The 22,159-nt window shown below is 49.2% G+C and overlaps 1 protein-coding gene across 2 annotated transcripts in view; it reads left to right on the top strand.

Annotated features, from left to right (window-relative positions):
* The first annotated feature begins 2,198 nt into the window (after window positions 1–2,198).
* Window positions 2,199–22,159, top strand: part of Ampd3 (adenosine monophosphate deaminase 3) — a 44,552-nt gene continuing 24,591 nt past the window's right edge. The window contains exons 1-2 of one of the 2 annotated variants that reach the window (XM_029479785.2): window positions 2,199–2,448; window positions 11,661–11,886. In XM_029479785.2, the coding sequence (XP_029335645.1) occupies window positions 11,666–11,886 (221 nt within the window). In that variant the 5' untranslated portion in view covers window positions 2,199–2,448; window positions 11,661–11,665. Of the gene's footprint in view, window positions 2,449–7,728; window positions 8,007–11,660; window positions 11,887–22,159 lie in introns of those variants that run through there. The other variant, XM_021166488.3, reaches the window with a different exon arrangement.

The following is a 22,159-nucleotide window of genomic DNA, read 5'->3' as shown; positions in this document are numbered from 1 at the left end:
CAATCTGCACATATGTGTCAAAGCCAGAGGTTTTCCGGTGTCTTCCTCAATGGCTCCCACCTTCGTTTGTGAGACACTCACACTGCTGAAAGTGTGCCTGAAAGCATACTTAAAAAACCACAAACTTTTTATTGTTTCTTTGTGGGCTTCACATCATGCACCCCAATCCCACTCATTTCCCTGTCCCTCCATATCTGCCCTTGCACTCGGCCCAAAGAATACAACCAAACCAACCAGCCAAACAAAGAGAAACCATCTTGCTGTGGAAGCTGTGATGTGTCACACTGGGTACCACATTGTATCCTTTTGCCCACCATCTTTACTTGCAAATGATCTGGTTCAAGGTCTCTGGCTTCTGCTACACTATAGATACTGGCTCCTCACCTGGACTCCTCTTGGATACTATGTTGAGGCCCTGTGTTTTGGAGATCCTGCAGCTTTGGCCAGTAAGACTGGCCCCTTCACATGTTCTAGCAGTTCATAGATGGGGTAGATGTTGGGGTGGGCCAACTCAAAGTGCTGGGTCTGGGCCTGGATGGAAGCTGAGTTGGTCAGCTTTTTGCCCAGGCAAGGGGTAGGGCCTGCTCTTCCAGTTGCTGCATCTGATGAGAAACAGGGCCAGCTCTGCACAGCTCTTGGATGTCAATGTGGCTTCAGGTGACAGTCTAGACCATGGATGTCTACACCAGAAGCATAATTTTTATAATCTTACAGATTCACTATCTAAAATTTAAAATGTTACATATTTTAAAAATAATTGCAAGAATAGTTGACGAAATACTCACTGAGAACATTGATTTCAGACAAAATCATCTTCCTGTGACCCTTCACATTTACAGAATTGGGAGGTGCTATTTGAGCAGAATTATAATTTAACAAGTGCAAAGACAGAGGTCTGTTTATCTTTGGGTATCTATCTTCTTAGGAAACAACAACAGCCAGAGTCCTGGAGAGATGGCTCAGCAGTCAAGAGTACTTGTTCTTGCAGAAGATCCAAGTTCTATTCCCAGAATCTACTCGGTGACTTATAACACCCATAACTCCAGTTCTAGGGGAGTCAATGCCCTCATTTGACCTCCTCATGCACCAGATACACAGGTATGCACAGACATATATGGGAACAAAAGATTCATGCACATAAATAAATCTAAAAAAAATAAGGTTCAGCAAACTAGCTAGCTTTTTGTTTTTGTTTTGGCTTGTTTTGCTTTGTTTTTCTGTTAGACAGGGTTTCTTTGTATAACAGAGCCCCAGCTGTCCTGGACTTGCTTTGCTGGTCTCAAACTCAAAGATAGCTGCATGCTACTTGAGTGCTGGGATCAAAGGCATACACCACCAAGCCTGGCTTAGTAAACTAGTTTAATCACAGTTCTTTCACTAAGCTGATCATGGGCAACTTTAAAACAAGAAGAAAAAGATGCAGCATACTGTTCATTAAAAGGAAAATAATTTTCTGGGTTGATGGTATATGCCTTTAATCCCAGCAGTCTGGAGGCAGAAGGAGGGTTCATATAGCAAAATCCAGGTGAGCCAGGGCTGCATAGTGAGATCCTGTCTTCTTTTTAAATTATTGCTTCATTTTTATCACATCTTTAACATTTTAAGTGTGATATGTAATGTATATTAGCAGTCATGTGAGTATCATTTATAAATATGTAGATTGCAAGCATCAGGCTATGGAGTAGAAAGAATAAAATTTGGTGCTTAAATGAGACAGCTGTGAAGTGAACGAAAACTCATAGTAGCAGTAACTCTGTGAAAGAGGCACAAGTCAAAAGGTGGCTCCCCAATGTGGCTTAAAGTGGGGGTGCTTGGGTGAGGTCACTGGTCAAGATTAAAACCACCGGCAGGTAATTAGGAGTTGGGCCTAGGAATCTCTGCTTGAGATGCACCTGCTGCTCTAGAGTATTCTGGGCCTAAGATGGAGTTTACTAGCTTATCAGCAGGCAGAAAGCCATTAAAACCACCCGGATGGGCCTGGATTCTCTGGAGTTAGCTCCAGAAATGATCCAGGGAGCTGGCATCCCGAGACTCCTTGGAGCAGGAGAAGCATAATGGAAAACCAGGCCATGGAGGCTAAGAAACCGGTCACTCAAGTCTGTGGAAACCAGCGGCGGCAGGCACCCAGTGCTAACTTTGGGAGCTGTGTTCCAGGAAGGAAGGCGTGGTCAGCAGGCTGCAGTGCTGGGAAGAGGTGAGCAAGGGTGCACAGAAAGCTCCCGCTGGCCTTGGCAACTCAGAGGTCATTCCGGACTTTGAGGGGCTGGCATAGAAACTAGACCGCAGAAGGCCGGGGAGCAAGGAAGTGTGTGTGTGTGTGTGTGTGTGTGTGTGTGTGTGTGTACACGCGCGCGCCCGTGTGTGTTGGGAGGGGCAGGAAGGTGATTCAAGGGACCTGTCCAACACCTGGAGAAAACCAACGCTTGCTGGTCGGTTTAGCTACCAAGAGTAAGTGTCGTGGAGGGAACCATGCCTCTAGAATCTCGTTTTTTGGGGGGAAAGTCCTGGTTGGGAGGGGAGGAGGAGGTGGGCAAACACCTCGAGGCGTGGCGGCGTTGCAGCTAGAGTGGTGGTAGGGAGGCTCAGAGCGGGTATCCCTGCTGGCATCTGACCCGGGACAGTGTCGCGGCCCCACGGAGCCCGGGTGGAGCCGGACTCGCTTCCGGCCGAGGACAGGGAGGCTGCCGCGCCCGGGTGCTTAGGTTTCCTGCTGGCAGCGCGGCCCAGCGCCTCGGGTAGCTTCGGGTCCTCCAGGTAGTGCGCGATCCCGCTGCACAGGCTCTCTGCCCCGCCACCGGGCCCTGCCGCATCGCGCTCAGCCTGGTCCCCACCAGTCGCGGGCTCCTGCGGGGCGGGCAGGGGCTGCGAGCGCGGCCTGGTCGGGTCCAGCTCTGCGTACCGGGCCGCGCAGGCGTCAGTGTGCTGCTGCCGCTGCCCTGTGCGCCCTGCCCGGCGCGGCACCTGCGCTCCAGCCCGGCAGCCGCCCCCCATGGCCCTGCCCTCCGAATCCGGTGAGTGCGCGCGATGCTGTGCCGCTGACCTTGGGCCGGCGCTCTGTGCCCAGTCCCCTCTGTGCTCAGAGACCAGAACCTCCGCAGCTCCCACCTCCAGAGCCTGTTCCCTGTCCCTACCCAGCGGTGGCCTGGGCTCCTGGCTTCTGGTGAGCCTGCAGCACCTCTGGTTCCTGGCTTAGAGGAAATTCTCAAGATTTAGGGAAATTAAAGGAACCGGGCATGCTAGCTTTTGAGCTCCTGGACAAGTTTCTAGGTGCCTGAGCCTCACTGAATGTGTTGGGCTGGGGTAAACTTCTAGGTGGAGGCAGAGGTATGGACTGGATGAAAGGGCCCCTTTCTTACCTCCTGTCACTGGGCAAGGCACTGGGGGGAGTACACCCTTGTGCTGTTGTAGGTTGGTTCTGCCCTTGAACTTCCTGCAGCTGCTTTAAGAGCAGATCTGCTAAAGGCTGGTCTAGGCTGGCAGAGGCCTGTGATGTAAGTTTAGGAGGCCCCATAGTAGATGTTTTCTAACGGGAGTGTCCCCAAACTGTATGTGGCTTGGTGAGAAATAAGCAAAGTTACTGGTAAAGCTGACAGCAGTATGCCCAGTATGGTCCTGAGCAGTTGTGGGCTGAGCAGGGACCTCTTTAAGAAGACGTGATTCCCCTAGGTACAAAAAGTCAATGCCGAGTGAGTCGCAGCCGTGGAGCCTCTGTCTGTTCCAGCTCCATCATCACCTCCACCTCAGAGGAAGTGTTGACTGTAGACTGGGGGAGTCAGCCTGTCTAGGTTGCAACTTGGAGGGACCTGGCTTGCTCTGAAGAGGCTGGTAGTACCCAGTCCTCTCTAGGTGGGTTGGTGTGAGACTCTAACCTTTCAGGCCTATCCATCCTTAGCCCAGCCTCATACTTGAAATCGTGAATACAGGCGAACTGGCTCTCACCAGTATTGCGTTCTTTGAGATAGAAGGTTTGCTTTTCCTGTTCTTACTCTTGCTGAGTCCCTCTTCAGATGGCCTCTGAGTCAATCCCAGATCTTGGCAGTATCTTGGGCAAGTGAAATGTAGGTTTAGAATTAAGTTGGAATATACTTTTCTTTCCCAAAGCAATTCAGTGGCCCGTTTCTGTTGTCAAGTATATTAATCCCTATTTCCTCCATGTGCTGTCTGCAGTTCTAGAAGAGACAATGGCTCTGCCTTTTAATACACAGTATGAGGAGCTGATGAGGGTACAGGCTGATTGATGGCTGTAGTCCAGGATGTGCACAGTCACTAGGAAGAAGCAAACTATAGAGGAAATGACTCCCCCCGCCTCCTGATGTGGCTTCACATTTAAATATGGCTTCTGTCTCCCTGTACCACGTAGGAACTTGGGAGAGTACCAGCTCCACCATGGTGTTTGATAAATGTCAAATAAAAGGAGTCAGTGTCTGGATGAAACTTCACATTCGTTTTCCCTGCTGGACTCTCTTGTATCTGATGTCAGGATGATGAAGAAGATAGTGATGCTGACAGCTAATACCTACAGAGAACATGTGCTGAGCTAGGGATGAGTCTAAACAACTCTCATGTGCTGCCTGACTAATCATGGCACCTCATGGCATCACTATTTCCATTACTCTTCTTTTATAGGGAATAAAAAGCCACAGAAAGTTTCATCATCTGCCCAAGGCCATATAAATAAGTGATGGAACAGGATTCAAAGCCAGGTAGTCAGGCTTGAGTCTATGTGCTTAACCATACACATGGCTGACTCTCGAGATCACCACAGGGAGATGGCCTCTGCTTAGACCATTCCCTCCTCTGTTGACTTATGTAAACATCTATTCAATGAGTGTGTTTGTGTGTGTGTGTGTGTGTGTGTACTGGGTACTTAGCACTGTGATATAATCACAAATAAGATAGGTGATGTGTGTGGACGTGATATTTACCAGGTGCCCAACTCTTGTCACACACATCTCAGAAATGAGAAGGAAATGGGCCCCTCTGGGCAAGCCTGTACCTTGCCTTTAGAGAGTAGAGTGGTGTGTTTCATGATGAGACATAATTGGATTCCAGCTTTTCATGCCAGACACAGACAATTAAGCGATAAAAACGAACACGCCCTGGTCTCTGGAGTAGGAGATACAGGCCTCCGGTCTTGTTATCATAGGTCATCCCGAAATCCACTCAGGAGGGTTTGGGAAGGACACGAGGAAGCTGGGGAGTTGGTTCAGTGGGTAAAGTGCTTGCTGCTCAAGGTTGAAGACCTCAGTTCAGAGTCCTAGAATGCACAGAGGAAGTGGGTGTGTCAGTGTTCTCCAGTGTTCATCCCAGCACTAGGTGGATGAGACAGGCTGATCCTGGGGCCTCCTAGCCAAGCTAGCTGAATAGAGACCAGCTCAGTAAAGAGACCTTCTCTTAGAAAGATAAGGTGGAGAGCAACTGAGGGAACTGGCATCAACCTCTGGCCACACATGTTCCAGTGAATACACATGCACACTTGTACAACACACACACACACACACACACCACAATATTCCCCCCACCCCCACTCCATGGAACTGAGGCTTTAAGCATGGGATGAGCACTCCTCAGTCCAGTGAGGCATGTGGGCCACAGAGAACAGCAGTATGCCAGTCTCAAGGTAAACTGTGGTTCTGAACATCACTGGTCCTCCTGAGACAGAGCTGTCCCTGTCCATTTAGCTCAATGGGACCCTCAGCCATTGTTCCTCCCTTGTCAACAGAGCAGAGCTGCCTCCATGCTCTGTCTAGACCTGGTGGAGTTGGCCCCACACCTTTATCTTGGCCTCAGGATTGCAGCTTTCTCTAAAATGGAAACTGCAGACCTAGTGGAAGGCGTTTCCCAGCTCTGATGCCACGGGATATTAATAGGTATTTTTTCCCATGGTGGGATTGCCAGTGAAGTGTGCTAAGTACCTTTCTTTATTGCAAGACTTCTCTCATGGCTATGCTAGTAGAAACTGTGTGGAAATCCCTATCAGAGAAGACAGTGTTTCCAGATCTTCCCTTTTGGAGTCTACAGACTGCACTTTGTTTAGATCAAGGCCATCTAGAATCCATTAAAGTTGGAGAATAAAATGACCGGAATGTGTTGGACTTCGAGCCATGATCCAGGATGCTCTGACCACTTCTCCCACATACCATCCCCTTCCCCAAATGCCAGGAGTGAGAGTGATTTGTTCTAATTGTCTTTTGACAGGACAGATTTGTGTGTGTGTGTGTGTGTGTGTCTGTCTGTCTGTCTAAGGGTGTCAGAGTTATAAGTGGTTGCTTAATATACATGCTGGGGGTGAACTGAGGTTCTCTGGAAGAGCAAGAATCACTCTTAACCACTGAGCCATCTCTTCAGCCCCTTGACAGAACAGTTTTAAGGGCTTGGCTTCCCCTTCTCCCATGCTGTAAGCATTTTGAATTATTTAATGAATAAACATTGCCCTCCTTCCAGGTTGTGTGTGGCCTGCTGACTGTACTGTTTATGAGACAGTTGTGTGGACAGGTGGACTGTAATCTCAGGGTTGCTGAAGTCCAGCAGTGGGTCACGTGTCAGCTCTGTAATCCTGCTCTGGGCTCACAGGAGTTACAGTGTGGGCACAGCAAGGCAGAACCTCTCGATTGGGCACGAGGAGGTGACTCAGGTCCAAGACAGGGCTACAGCTAGCCTCCTGGTAAACAACTGACCTGTCCTCCCTGGACTCCTCTCCTCAGGATTTCAACAGCACCATAGAAATAGCCATCCCACTCGGGGGAATTTCCTAGAGCCACACAGTTTGTTGAAGTCACTGGAAGGCTGCGTGTCTCCCCAGAATCTCCCCATTCTCCTAACGGGCTGAGCTTTGTGTCTTGTGTTGTCCTCTGTGGGCCACTTCAGAAAGCACAGTGATAGAATCCAGTGTGCACTTTGGGAAGTTACTGTGAGTAGTGGCAAGAAGGGAGGGCAGGGGTGAGCTTGGGTGGGCCAGGTGTGGGGTGCTTCTGTCCTGTCTGTGAGTGTGGTGTGTATACATTCGTATGCAGTCAAGTGTGTGTGTGTGAGTGTGAGTGAGTGAACCTCGTCTTCATCTTCATTTTTTTCTTTCTTTCTTTCTATTTTTATTTTTATTTTTGTTTTTTGAGTCATGTTTCTCTGTGTATCCCTAGCTGTTCTGGAACTCTCTCTGTAGACCAGACTGGCCTCAAACTCAGAGATTCACCTGCCTCTGCCTCTGGGTGATGGATAGTGTACCATCACGGTTCTTTTAGGGAAGAAAGGGAAGAGTGGGAAAGGCTTTGTCTCAGCTGCCTGCCCTTCAGCCACTGCTTCAGTGCTGAGGCCGCCCCTTATTCTGGGCTCTGTTCCTTCCTAGACAAGGAGGAAGCACTTCATAGTCCTTTCCTCTTTTGGGGGCGGGGGAGGGGAAGGAGGAAGTAGTGTTGGGCTCTGGGTTCCTTGTTGACTTGTGGGGAGCCTTCAGGAGGGTTGTTTTGCATGAGGGGGCTTCTGAGAGGGTGCAGAGCAGTCCCTACTGTAGATGAATCCCCTTAATGAGGTGAGACCTATGGCCCCAATCAATCCTAAAGTGGGGTTCATACTGGAAGCAGCCAAACTGATGCTATCATCATCCGTCTGTCCCTCCTCAGCTTTCAGAGGAGCCTGGGTGTTGGAGGAAGGGCAGCTTATCTTGTGTGGTTGCCCAGGAGGGCAGCGGTGCTGGCTGCTTTCATTTCTTCTGGTGAAGGCTGGGAGTGGGGCCAGGACGTGGTGTTCAGGATCCTGTATCCATTTTGCCTTGGATAACTGGCAGTACCTGAGGCCTTTAGGGCCTTTTGGAAATTTTCCACTTGCATTTCGTATTCGCAGGAGAATTTCCAGCCCAGACTTTTCCTGCTCCCAGATATGCAAAGCAGAGACCTCCCACCCCAGCGGCAGCAGGCAGGACTCAGCTAGCTGCTCCTGCTCTGACTCAGCTCCGGGCAGCACAGGATCCTGTGTGGCATCCTCAGGATCATTTATGGAGGCGCCAGGCTCAGGTCTGTGCCATGGGTTCTGCATCTAGGTTCTGGCCGGAGGAGGGAACAGGTTTGTTAGTGTAAGGCAGGATTTTCGTGGCACCGGGCTTCCTTTGTGCTGTGCAAAGTTGCTGTTTGTTGAAATTGGGGGCATTTTAGCTCTTTGTAACTCTGGAACAATGTGTTTACACTCACTAGAGGGTGTTATATGTAATAAGATAAGCTGTTATCATTAGCTGACTGATGCTGGCCAGTTCACAGTTAAGCCTTACAAGTCTGCTGGCTTCAGTTGGCAAATGGTTGAAAGCCAGGCATGATGGGGCAGCTGGGGCTGAACTCTGCTTGGCATCTGCAGTGAGTAGGCTTTCCCTGGCAAGACTGGCCTGGCAGGTGCTAGTGGCTTGAGAGGGGAGGGATGGCAGAGTGTCTGTGGAGGATGGCCAGAAGGCAGCAGAGGTGCTGCAGGGTTCGAGGCCCATGGAGGTCTGTTTGCTCATAGGTCCATTTGCGTGACTGAGACCACATGAAAACCTGGAAAGTCCTCACCAGTTGGGTGGGAAACCCATTGTAATCTTTAGCTGATTCTTGCAAGTTTTGAAAAGGAAAGGGTCTTTTTGGGGGTGGGGCATGGATAGGAGGGAAGAGACTGTGTGTGTGTGTGTGTGTGTGTGTGAGAAAAATGACTAAAGTACATCTTGTACATGTATGAAAATGACATAATAAAACCTATTATTTCATACAATGAATTTACACTGATAAAAAATTTAAAAGAGAAAGAAGGAAAGGGTTCTACTGGGAAGCACCATTCTGTGATCCTGGAGTCTCTCATGAGCCTGGGGAGAACGCAGTGTCTTCGTCACTACTATCAGCCTTTGTGTAACCAGGAGCAGGCATCAGCTTCTCGTGGGGCCCAGTTTGAGGAAGGCAGGTTCAAGATAAGGAGAAAGGGGAAGGACTGTGTGTTAAGAAGAGGCACTATGAAGAGTAATTGTGGTTGACTTGACTACTAGAGCAGTGCTTCAGGGACAGAGATGGTGAGTTGTGGTGTAAGAAGCCTTGGACATAAGGGCTGTCCCAAACACCTCTTCCCGAGGGCATCCAGAGTCGTGTGTCTGGCTCAGGTTATATGCATGTATTGGGTGGAGGGGTGGCTTCCATGTAGGATAGGAGTTAGGCAGAAAGGGTCCCAGTGATACAAACCCCTCTGAGCAGGAATCTTTCTATGGGGGTCAGGCAGGAGAGGGTCCAGCAGTCAAACCCTGGAGGGAAATCGACTTAAAATTCTTCTCATTAAGTTTTAAGCCCACCCATTTTATTTCTATTATCTTAGTATCTTAGAAAATGAAATTAGAGCAGCATTAATTATTAAAATTAGATATCCCAAGTGGGAATAGCAGCTTATATATTATGATCTCAGAACTCAGGAAGCTAAGGCAGGAGGACCACTATGAATTAAAGGCTTGCTTGGACTAGAATGAATATTAGGTTAGTTTGGGCTGCATAGCAAGATTCTGTCTTAACCAAAACCAACCCCAAGACAACACAAACCAAAACAGCAAGCCGTGTCATCTGGTCATTTTGAGTGTGTAGCCCTCCCATGGCGTTGATCATAAGAGGATGCCTTTTCATAACAGTGTAATCAAAGCACAGTGCAGCTCTGTGTGTTAATTCTGAGTTTGTTTTTTCCAGACAGGGCTTTCCTGTGTGTAGCTCTGGCTGTCCTAGAACTCTCTCTGTAGACCAAGCTGGCCTTGAACTCACAGAGATCTGCCTGTGTCTGAATCCCGAGCACCAGGATTAAAAGCATGCACCACTACCACCCAGCATGTATTAATTCTTCATTATCTATTATTTCACATGATTTTAAAACTATGGCTGCACCATCCCCCTACTGTTTTGTTTGCTGCTTAGCAGTCTTTCTCAAGTGTGTGTCTAATTTTGACATTTAAAAGGTCTTTGTATAAACAATGCAGAGAGATATCTCCACAGTTTCCTTGGTTCATATTATTTTCTTGTGATTTAAGGCAGGCTTGCTTGGTCCAACAGTCCTGCATCTGCTGCTCTTTGCCCGGGTCTCTCTGTATCTACTTCTGAGAAATGATGACACTGGACCAATAGACTGGGGATTGGGGACAGGGTCCCACTCTGTTCCCATTTACCTTTGGAGCCTGGTTCTCTGTACTGTCCTGGCCCCCTCCACTGTCACCTTCCTCCTGAGCCTCTGCTTGTCATGACTGCACCCAGCCTCTCACATAGCCAGCTTTGCTCCTCTCCCTCCCTGTGAGGACCAGGCTTCTGCTTGTTCCTGGCTGAGTGTTGTCCCTCTCTGTTCCCTGGACCCTCTCAGTGGGCGCTGAGGTGGTCTTTCCTCACCCTTTCTCTCTTATCTTCCTTAGAGTGAGAAGCCCAGGAAAGGCACCTTCCTGGGGTGTGGGGGAGAGAGGGAATTGGTTTCAGAGTCAAGACCACAGACATGGCTCCGACTACTCATTACCAGCCTGCTTTTTCCTGTCCTGTGTGTGTCACGAATTAGCCCCACACGCCGCAGAGAAGCCAGTATGCTGAACCTCGAGCACAGGAAACGTCTCTACCACCTAGAATGATGCCACTTACGATAAGAGGGCCTTAGAGACCATTTACACCATCCTTCCATCCCACAGATGGAAGGACTAAGAGTGACTGATCCAAGATGGCCTAATGAGCCTCGCCCCTGTAATTGCTTCCTGTCCTTGACAGACAGCAGCAAGGCCCATCCCATCTTTCTCTACCCTGGCCAACAAAAGTACTGTCTCTTGAAACAACCTTAAAGGAACTGGTACTAGGTCGGGGTGGGGGTGAGGAAGTCCCCACCCCCACCCCACCCCACCCCAGTCTTGCCCCTCCCCATTCCTGCAGAAGGCATTGGACTGTGGCCCAGGTGTAGTCATTCAGCACATGTGATCAGGACACGGAGGAGGGAGGAAGGGAAGGGGCCAGCAGGTGATAAGAACCTTCCGTGTAAAGAGAGAAGGATGGAGAGAGTATTTTAAAGAACAGGTGTTTTCAGCTAAGATTGTTACTGTTCAAAGCCCTTAATGCATTTGCTGTGTCCTGTTAGATCGTTCTGGGAGGTTGGGAGGGGCCTTAGTTAGGATCATGGTTTCAGAGGCCTGCTTTTCAGCACAAAGCCTCATTTCTCGCATAAAGAGTGCTCCTGGATTTCCCAAGGCTCTGCTGTTCTCTCATTGGACCAAAGCTCACTGCTAGCTCTGAGGTGGATCTTCCCTCTTGGAGGAGCAGGATGGACTGGTGCGGGGAGGGTGCTGTTGGCTTCTTGAAGTTTGGAGAAGGGTTGTTCAGAGCCCTCTCCCGAACCTCTCAATTTTGTAAGTTAGGAGGGTGGGGCCACCCATCCCCCCCCCCAGGTTGAAGAAACGGAAGAGCCTCCACAATCAGTTCGTTCTTTGACTTCTGAGCATTCGCTGCTTATGAAATGTGAGCCGCCCTGTGCTCTTCACACCCAGTTACTTAAGCTAATTGTGAAATCTGGTCTGCTGGGCTTGCTCTGGGAATCCGTCACCACATCCACAGCTGACCAAGGACCAGGTCTTGGGTCACGGGTCTTTTGTTCCTTACCCTGGGGACTCAGGACATCCACAAAGCCAGGAAGGCTCACCTTTGTTCTTTCTTTGTCAGCCGAGATGCCGCGCCAGTTCCCCAAGTTGAACATGTCCGATTTGGACGAACATGTCCGGCTGTTGGCGGAGAAGGTGTTTGCTAAGGTGCTCCGAGAAGAGGACAGCAAAGATGTCATGTCCCTGTTTACTGTCCCCGAGGACTGTCCCATCGGACAGAAGGAAGCCAAGGAGAGGGAGCTACAGAAGGAGCTGGCAGAGCAGAAGTCTGTGGAGACAGCAAAAAGGTTTGTTCCCATGACCGGCTTCCGTGTGTGTGGAGCTGTGAGACCTGAGGGAGCTGACGTGGTCCTGGGGCTTCTGGTCTTCTTTTAACCAAGGCCACTTAGCTCCCTAGGTATTTATTGAAGAGGGCCTTGCTGCCTTTGCCTGCTTAAGAAGATCAAAAGCCAGGGTTGTGCTGTTTGTGTGTGTGCTTGTACACATTTGTGTGCATGTAAGCATGTACATGTGTGTGGGTGCACATGCACATGTGTGCACCTACACGTAGAGGCCGGAAGTCAACCTCAGCTGTTGGTCCTCAGAAACTGGCTACCCTGTTTTAAAGTATTTATTTTATTTCCATTTTCAATGATGTGTAGGCATGTGTGTCTATGTGTAGGTATGTACATGTATGAGTGCAGATGCATGAGAAAGCTGCCTGATCCCCTGGCAGCTGTGAGCCCCCTGAAGGGGGGTTGGGTCCTCTGGAAGAGCAGTATGCACTTGGAACTGCCAAACCACTTCTTCATCACCGCCCCCTCGTGTGTGTGTGTGTGTGTGTGTGTGTGTGTGTGTGTATGCTGTGTTAAGAAGGCCAGAAGAAGGCATTGGCTCCCTTGGATCTGGAGTTACAGGTAGCTGTGAACTGCTTGAGTCAAGGCCTTTGGAAGAGGCAATCCAAGGTTTTTCCTGCTAGAACATCTCTCCAGCCCCCACCTCATTTTGGGGGGGGTCTCTTACTGGAACCTGGGGCTCTCTGATTAAGTTAACCAGGCTGACTAGTTGAACTCCAGGAACCTGCCTGTCTCTGCCTCCCATGTACTGGGATTATAAACACAACACCAGGCCCAGCTGTTTTCATGGGTCCTGGGGGACAGAGGCCGGGACTTCAAGACTGTGTAGTAGGCACTTGACCGACTGAACCATCTTCCGAACTGCCCTGCTGCCGTGGTGGCAAACACACACCATCCCGCATAGCATTTCCCTCTTCACAAATTTGAGGATTTAGGTAAAACACCAGTTCTACTTGTTTTCACTTTTTTGTTGACGTGCTTCACTGTTTGCCGAGCACTTCCCTGGGACTGGAGATATCGTAATGTATACTGCAGATAAAGTTCCCACTCCGTGAAGCTCACACTGGGTGTGGACAAGAATTAAGAACTGTACAAATTGTCAAAGAATGATCAGTTAAGATAAGGACTGGGTTGGTCTCAGTCTAACCAGAAAATACAAATGACCCAAATACTGGATCTAGGATTTTAATATGAGGAGTTGGCTACATGGCTCATAGAGAGTCCAGAAGACAAATGGGGGAGAGGTTTCCCAGAGATGTCGGGAAGGAGGGGACAGTCACCATCTCTAGGTGACGCAGACAGTAGAATGATGTTGTGGGACTGGGGTCACCTGGCAAAGTTGGATTAGGCAGCGGCTAGGAGCTGCTTCTGGGGTTGAGATGAAGGGCAGGATTCTGTCCCTAGTGTCACCCTTCTGGGACCTTCCAGGTTCTCACAGTCTCTGCCATTTGACCCAACCTAGTTCAGAAGCCAGCTGGTTCCCTGGAAAAGAGAGGAGAGGGCCTGGATTAGAAGGAAACCAAGGGTTTTACTCATTCAAGGCAAGCCTCCTGCCAGATGAGACCGAGCCTTATCCCTCACCCGCAGGCCCCGCCTACCTTTTTTCTTGGCAGGATAGGATTTTGGCATTTCCTTGGATGGATGAAGTTGGTACTTGCATAAAAAGGCAGGGGCAGAGCTTGGCCGTCTGTAAGCTCAGTTTCTGCTTTCCTCAGATGGGCCTGGAGCCCCTGAAGGAAGGGTCATCACTAGCCACTGAGTGCCATCCTTGTGTTTAGAGGTAGGTGGCCCCAGACCTAGTGCCATGTTCATCCTGGGAGTGAAAGGATGCAGACTATGGCATCCCTTGTCTGCACTACCCTGGCGTAGCAAGGGCTGGCCTCGGGGACTGAATGCTCTGCGGGGCCTTCTATGTGCTGTGAATAGGGCATTCTGGGCCTTCATAATGAAAGCAGGAGCCCCTGGCATTTGGTATTACCAGGAATAATAAGTGTCTGAGGCCAGTTTCCATAGACGGCTGCGGAGGGAGCCTGTAGTTTCCCATCAGAGCCCAGGCCCAGGGCAAAATGGAAGCTTTGTTACTCTCGATCCAAATGGCACGCCATGGTCTCCAAGAGTCGGCTGCAAACTCTGGAAATGCTCTTAGCTGCTTGCTGCTAGATGGGAGTTTCTTGGTTTGTATCATCTGACTCCATCTGCCTCTCACTGCCTTCTCAGGGTCCAGCCTAGGCCTTAGCCACACTGCAGCTCTGTGGGTGTCAGCAGAGGAAAGGTATCCCACCTCCCCACTGCCACTCCATCCAGGACATCTGGGTTCTGCCACTCACTAGCATGCTCTGTGACTCTGAGCAAAATAAGAAACCTCTCTGGGACCCAGCTTCTTCCTCATCTGAAGCGGGGATGATGACGGTCAGTCTATATGGGGCATTTTGAAGAATGAGGGAATTGGCATATGTAAAGGCTCAAGACATGCCTATGTCATAGTTCACCCTGTAAATGTTGCCACCTGGCCTCCTGCTGCTGCTGAGATGGGCAGCAATAGCACGTACTGCTGTTGGATCCTGACAGTGAGCCACGTCCTTGGCCTCCCGGTTTGCATTCCTTTCTTCCTCCTCATATTAACCAGGGAGTGGGTGCTCTTGGGGCCCCAACTTGGCTGACTAGGCAAGAAGAGCTCTTGGGAGTTGAGTCAACTTACACTAGGACACAGTAAGTGATGGGGCATGTCCTGTGATCCCATACTTTAACCAGGACATTGTCCTGCCCTCTGAAGTGACACCTGATGCTGTTTCCTCAGATGTAACTGTTGCTGCTTCTGAGTGACATGTGGAGGGAAGCCAACCATGGCTTCATTTCTGAAAGGCACCTGGCCCATTGACTGTTGGTCAGATGTCCCAAGGCCACCTGGGGCTAAGTTTGCTCACATGAGAATTGTCTCTCTACTTTACTGCTCAGTGCCGGTGCCTTTATGTAGTCACTCAGATACCAGCGTTTCCAGCTCCCCATCCATCAGTGATCCCTGAGGTAAACTGTGACAAGGACCCTTGGGACACAGGCCTGAAAGCAGCAGCAGGTCTCCAGACCCCCAGTCTGTGAGTCTGTGTTTCCAACTGTGACATAAAATGGGGCTTTCCATTTGGGACACATGCCTGTCCCACACTCTGGCTATTCTGGTACCCAAGGACCTTGGAGAAGGCTCTTTTAAAGATGCTATGCCTGGCTTCTTTTCTTTAGGCAAAACAAAACACCCACAACTCTCTTTAGATTTAGTGTGGAGGCACAAACCAGAAGCTGAGCTGTGAGCAGGAAAGATGAGCACCTGCCACCTGGCAGCCTGCCATGCAGGACTGCCAGCTCTTGGAAAAGGGCGGGGTTCAGACTCCACCCTGGTGGAGCTGGGGACCAACTTAAGGCTGCAATTGTGTAGGTCAGGGCCAGATCTGTAACCAGCAGGACCACTCACTGAGGGCCCTCTGTCTCTGACAACAGCTAGGTTTCTGCTAGCTGGTGGGTGGGTGGGTGAGGGTCCGAAAGAGGGAGGATGAGCTATGGAAAGTTTGGAGGCAAGCCCAGACTAGAGTGCTCTGGAGTTGCCAGAGGGTTGTAGACCCCTTTGAGGCTCACATGTGTTTTCTAGTATATGGAAGACACAGCTTACAGAAACCATTAAAAAAAAAACCCAGAATTTTAAACATGCAGAAATGACTGAAGCCTGTTCACGCAGAAGGTTGGAGTGGATGCTGTCCAACAGCCTAGTGATCTTTTGCTACTCTACGGAGCCAGGCTTCACCCGAATCCCCCTAAATCCTGAGCACTGTTTAGGCCCTGATTCAGAGCTTTGTCGCTCAGTGAATAGAATTCATCCTATGACAGAGGGCTCACGTACTTGGCATTCTCTGTTAATGGAACCCATCTATGTGCTTATTACAAACTCTTCCATTCCTTGGTCCAGATCCCTGAGCACTGCTTATCCGTCAGTAGAACTCATCCCTAAGCTAAAGGGCACAGGTGCTTTGCTATAGAGATGCCAGGGAGTTTTGATGTAGCCAATCATGAAATTTTATTGTCACGTGAAGACTTTTTCCCAAAGTTTACCATGTTTAAGATGTGTAAGAAAAATAAACTGCTTAGCCAGACCCAGCATTAGCTGAAGCGCTCATCCCGTTCCATTCTTTACCTTATCTGACCCTGACACTGGCAGAGTTCACCTCCTACAACCCCGTGGGCTGGAACTCAGCCAACTTGGAGACAACATGGAAAATTTTCTGAGCAATGCATGTGCATACGAGAGGGCCTCCATCTCTCCCGTGTCTCTCTCTCTCCCGTCTCTCTCTCTCTCTCTCTGCCTTTCCCACTCCGCTTTCTTTTACAGCTTTACGGAGATCACACATGCCCGGTACCACCCATCCGCTCACTGTGGGTACAATTTGCTGGGTTTTAGTATATTTAGTTGTATGTTACCAATATCAAGGGCAGTTTGAGAATATATTATGAATTATTTTTAAATTTCAATTTAATTGTGTTTATTTGAGACAGGGCTTTGCTCTTTATCCCTAGATGGTCTGCTACTAATTATGCAGCCCAGGGTGACTTCAAACTCATGACAATAATTCTACCTCAGCCTGCCTCCCCTTGCTGGGATTACTGGTGCACACAACAAAGACTGCCTTTAATTATGTGTATATGTCCAAGCATATATGTACATAAACAATATAATCATATAAGATACACATGAGAATAAATATTACATATATATATATATACATATATATGCCATCTAGGTATATATATGTATATATACACACACACACACACACACACACACACACACACACCACACTGGCTTTGGTTCTCCTGTCTCTTAGCCCTTTGAGTCTTGGGATTACAGATCTGTGCTACCATGCCCAGGCTTTGAACTTTGTGATAATTCTCAGAAGAAACCTGATGCCTGCCCGAGCTTCTCGCATAGCCCCGCCTCCTTTGTCTCCTTATTTAGGACATGCTCTAATAAGCATGTCACCTTGCTTTTCAGTACTATGGCAGATCTGAACAGGAAAATTAAGGATTTCATTTTGGTGGCCTGAGCTTGACCCTGGTTTTGTTGGGCAGTCGGCAGTGAGGGAAGAGACAATGTCTATGCAAAGTAAACACGGGGATCCGAGGCCTGGATGTCTAGGGACACGATGTCTTTGAGCCCGTGACTGGATAAGGGACACGATGTCTTTAAGCCCATGACTGGATAACATGCCGATGACCTGAGTTATCCAGGGAGAATTTCAAAAAACTGTCCTGTGAGTTCTGACTAAGAGCCCAGGATTTGGGGATTTCATTGGAGACGGCCTTGTACAATTATTTTGAAATAGTCAGGATATAAAGGGGACAGACTTAGGGGAAGGACTTAGCTATTTAGAACAGCTGCCTCCCTGAGAATGTTTTGAGTTAAAGTTGGTAAATGGGTATTTGCTATGGATTGAGGGGAGGATAGCTGAAGTGTCACTAAGTTATTTTGTTTCATGAAGCTTACTAAGTCAAAGTGCATAGCCCCCTTTTTATAGATTTGTAGTTATTGACAAAGCTTTATCAGAGGCATCCAAGTCATCTGTGCTTACATTGATGAGTAGAGACTGCAGCTATGAAAAGCAGGGAAAGGGGGCTGGGGAGATGGTGCCTTTTTAAAAAAATTTTTTTTAAGTTTTTTTTTATTTTATGTATATGAGTACACTGTAGCTGTACAGATGGTTGTGAGCCTTCAGGTGGTTGTTGGGAATTGAATTTTAGGACCTCTACTCACTCTGGTCAATCCTGCTCACTCTGGCTCAAATTTATTATTATAACTAAGTACATTATTGCTGTCTTCAGACCCACCAGAAGAGGGTGTCAGATCTCATTACGGGTGGTTGTGAACTACCATGTGGTTGCTGGGATTTGAACTCAGGACCCAATGGTGCTCTTTTTAAGTGCCTGCTATGCAAGCATGAGGATCTGGGTTTGCTCCTTAGCACCCACATGATGAAGCTGGGCATGATTGTGTGCACTTAAAGTTGAGACAGGGGGATTCTCAGGTTTGCTGACCAGCCCGTCTAGCTGAGTCGGTAGTTCCAGAGACCCAGTCTCAAAAACTAAGGTGGAGGGCCTAGCAAACACAGAAGTGGATGCTCACAGTCAGCTATTGGATGGAACACAGGGCCACCAATGGAGGAGCTAGAGAAAGTACCCAAGGAGCTAAAGGGGTCTACAACCCTATAGTGGAACAACAATATGAACTAATCAGTAACCCCCAGAGCTCGTGTCTCTAGCTGCATATGTAGCAGAAGATGGCCTAGTCGGCCATCAGTGGAAAGAGAGGCCCATTGGTTGTGCAAACTTTATATGCCCCAGTACAGGGGAACGCCAGGGCCAAGAAGTGGGAGTGGGTGGGTGGGGAAGTGGGTGGGGGAGCATGTGGGGGACTTTTTGGGATAGCATTGGAAATGTAAATGAAATAAATACCCAATAAAAAAAGGAAATAAAAACTAAGGTGGAGATCCATTACAGAGGACAATTGATGTTGACCTCTGCCCCCCCCCACTTATATATACACATGCATACATACCACACACATGTACATACACATGAGCATGTATTTACATATTCCCTATGTATTATATATTTATTACGAATAAATAACAGACAAACAAGTGGCTATAAGTCTCTGCAGCTGATGGGCTTGTGGCTGTGGGGAAGTTGTATGCTCCTAGTCAGCTGCTGTCACCTGGCCACGCCCACACAGCGAGCCCCGCCCCCCACCCTCTATTCCCTACACATTCTCTGCAGACCATGAAGATGGTGAGCAAGCACCATGCCCTATGCTGGCTGTTCCATCTTCTCCTTGCCACACAGGTTGGGATCTCTGGCATCGGGCACACAGCACATGCCAGCTCTTCTGCTTACACAAGGGGTCCCATTCCCACATGGAAGAGTTCAGTGACCATGATAAGCCACGGAGCAGCTGAGTCTGTGGAAGTGCAGGAATCTGTCCCACTCAATGGCATGCTGCGTGCACAGTTAACCATGCTTTGCTGGCTGCCACCACCACACTTTAGAGTCTTGCTTTTAGGTGGAGGAACAGCTAGAATGGATGAGTGTGCCTGCCACTTCCCCGGGCTTGGCCCTCAGGCTTATACAGTGGGGTCATGAGTGGCCCCTTGCCTCATTGTGCATTTCTGAGAGTTTGGTGAGAGGTTTGCCTTGGTGCCCCTGCCTGGCTAACTGGCATTGGGCAGAGGCCTCAAAAGCTCTGAGAAGACCCTCCACACAAAGCTTTGGACTTCGTTTAGTCTGTGAATCTGATGTTATAGGAATGTTTTGGGGGAAAAGGCAGAGTAGGAATGGGGACATGATGAATGGCAGGGACAGGGAAGGGTGTAGCACAGGTGGGGACTCTGAGCAGGAACAGGAAGATAACATGCTAGGTTACCTTAATGTCTGAGAGCTAAGCCAGCAGGAAACTCCCTGTGGCCCGTGAGGACCACCCATCTAAGGACTGATGAAGCTGCTCCCAAGCCCAGGTTTCAGGTTGGTAAGGAATTGGTGCCCTCACCGCGGCATACCCGGCCAGCTCCGTAGCAAGCTGAGTATTTCTGCCAGGTGGTTGGAGGAAGGACGGATCTGGCCAGCTGTGCCAGAGCGAGCTGGCTAACCCTGGTGCCCTAGAGGCTAGCACAAGGCGTGACAGGTGTGCTGCGGACAGACGGTTGCGATCCTGGTGATGAAGTGCTTTATATCAGCGGTAACAGGTCACACTTTGTTCGGCTCCGAGTGTTTGTGTGTCTTGCACTGGCCAGGAACAGGCGTTTGGTAAATGTTTATTGAATGACTAATTGAATGTTTATGCCTTGCTCAGGAGTGTAGGGAGCTCTGTCATTAGAGGTATCTAGGCTAGGCTGCTTAGAAGAGGGCAGGGGGCATAGTATTCATGTCTCCCCACCAGAGACCCCCTGGTTCTCTAGCTCTGCTGAAACTTTTGGTACTTCTGTGTGACTTTTTATTATTGTGACACATGTCGGGCTCATATCACCTCAGATGACATATGTGCACGTAGCTACATACACATATGCTGTGTGGATATTAGTGTACTAGTCTATGGTCCACTGTGGGCAGAACTAACTAATCAGTGTGTGTGTGTTTTCATGGTCCATGTGTGAGGGTTCTAGGATCTGAACTCAGGTCTTCATGCTTGTGTGACAAGCACTTTATCCCTGGGCCATCTCTCCACACCCATAGGCAGAATTTTTAAAATGTCTCTCTCTGCCAAGACAGAGATATGAGCTGTCTGTGATTACCCTGCAGAAAAGGCATTGCCTGACCTTAAGCTAGGGAGGTGGTCAGTGGACCGGATCTAATTACAACGGCTTCAAAACAGTGCTTTTCCAGGCTAAGCACAGCCAGGAAGACTGGGAACATGGAACACTCAGGGTTTTCCTGACAGAGGGCTCACCTCAGGGATCAGAGTGCTGTCTGTGGGGGGCTGTGATGGCCTCTGGCCAAGTCACCAGGAAGCTGGAACTCTCAGTTTTAATAGCTACAGCACAGCAGCCTGACTGATCTTAAAGATGAAGTCTTTCTATCGAGCCCAGTGTAGTTGATGTCTGTTTTGGCCTTTGGGTGGCCTGAGCATGGATTCCTGCCAATCCCAGTTGACCGTCTCACCTATAGAACTGGGGAGTCGCAAATGGGCATGGGTTCAAGTTGCCAAATCTATGGCGATTTTTTTATGCAGCAGCAGACATAGGCATTTCTACTTCCAGATGCCAGCTCAGTGGTTAGCTGATGGGGATCCCAGCTCCTTGCTGCTCCAGGATGGTAGCTCTGAGGAAGTGGCCCAGCCATTTTAAACCTGCCCCTCAGCCTATGAATGGTTTTGTATGACAGTCTGCTAACGTAGCCCAGGCTGTCCTTGAACTCAATGAATAGCATGTAATGACCTTGAATTCTGATTCTTCTCACTCTCCCTTCTGGTTGCTGCAATTTCAGGTGTGTGTGTTATCATTTCTGATTTACGTGGGGCTTTGATGAATTCTAGGCAAGCACTCTCTCAACTGAGCCACGACTCCATTCATGTGTGACAGTCTGGCTGGGGCCACAGTGAATAATGGGCACGAAGGAGAGTTCTCTGGGTGCCAGCTGGGTATCGTCTTCCTCAGTGTGACAGACAGGTTCTTTCCTATTGAGGCACTCATAGGAGAAGCCTGGTGAGTGCTTGACTTAGGCAGTCTTCCAGATTTTTGCCTGTGTGTTTTGTTTGTTTGTTTGTTTTTTGTCTGTTTTACCTGTTGCTAACCTAACAAGTTACCCATTGCTTCTCCTTGGTTAGATGAACCCCAGGCTAGACTAAGGCATAGGGGATGGTGTTGGCATAGACGAAACACACACATTGATGTGACACAGGAACTGGTGACTCATGGGCTGAGCAGAGTCAAGATGTCCAAAAGATTCCTTATAGGGGGACCTCTGTGCTTAGGGTGACTCTAACACTGACTGACTGGCTGGCCCACCCTGACATCTGTCTTTCGCAGTGCAGGAAGCTGGCTCAGCAACAGGTGAAGGACAACAGGCCAGGGTTGGGGGTTCCTGGGGTTCTGGTTAGGGCTCCTGAAGCAGCCTGGTTTGTCAGCTATGCAAGTCCCGGTGGAGGCACCTCCTGAGAAGGGACCAGTTTCATCTCTCAGGTGTGAACATCCTTGTCCCAGGGAAGTGGAAACACAGGTCCTTGGGGCAGAGAGACCTGTGGCAAGCAGGCGAGGTGAACTGGATTCTGGAAGGTTGGGTAGGGAGGAGTCCTGGATGGTGCCAGCAGGGAGCTAGCTGTTTCTGGATGAGCATGAGGCTAACTTGGGGATGGATTGACTTCCCATACCCAGTGTCACCAGGGAAGTCTTCATTGCCTCCCTATTGCCGTGAAGAGACATCATGACCACTAAACCCCATAGAAGAAAGCGTTTAAGCGGGGCCTTACTTAGAGGGTGAGTCCAGTTGCTGCTGGCATTGTCCCAGTGCTGAGTAATTTCCTTCCTGGGGATCACAGGACTTGGAGTGACATCAGCTGAAACAGTTTGGATTTTTGTTAACAAAGGAAGCCATGTCATCACAAATCAGACTTACAAGTAATCATGAGCTTGCAGCATTTTAAACCAGCCTTGTGGTCTCATCTTCCAGTGCCAGAACAACAGGTCCAGGGTCCAGGCCT

This window comes from Mus caroli, unplaced genomic scaffold, assembly GCF_978045245.1.
Source record: "Mus caroli unplaced genomic scaffold, Mus_caroli_1 scaffold_8, whole genome shotgun sequence".
NCBI classification, from domain to species: domain Eukaryota; kingdom Metazoa; phylum Chordata; class Mammalia; order Rodentia; family Muridae; genus Mus; species Mus caroli.
Note: the sequence above shows the minus strand (reverse complement) of the source record. Positions and strands in the feature narration are given on the sequence as shown.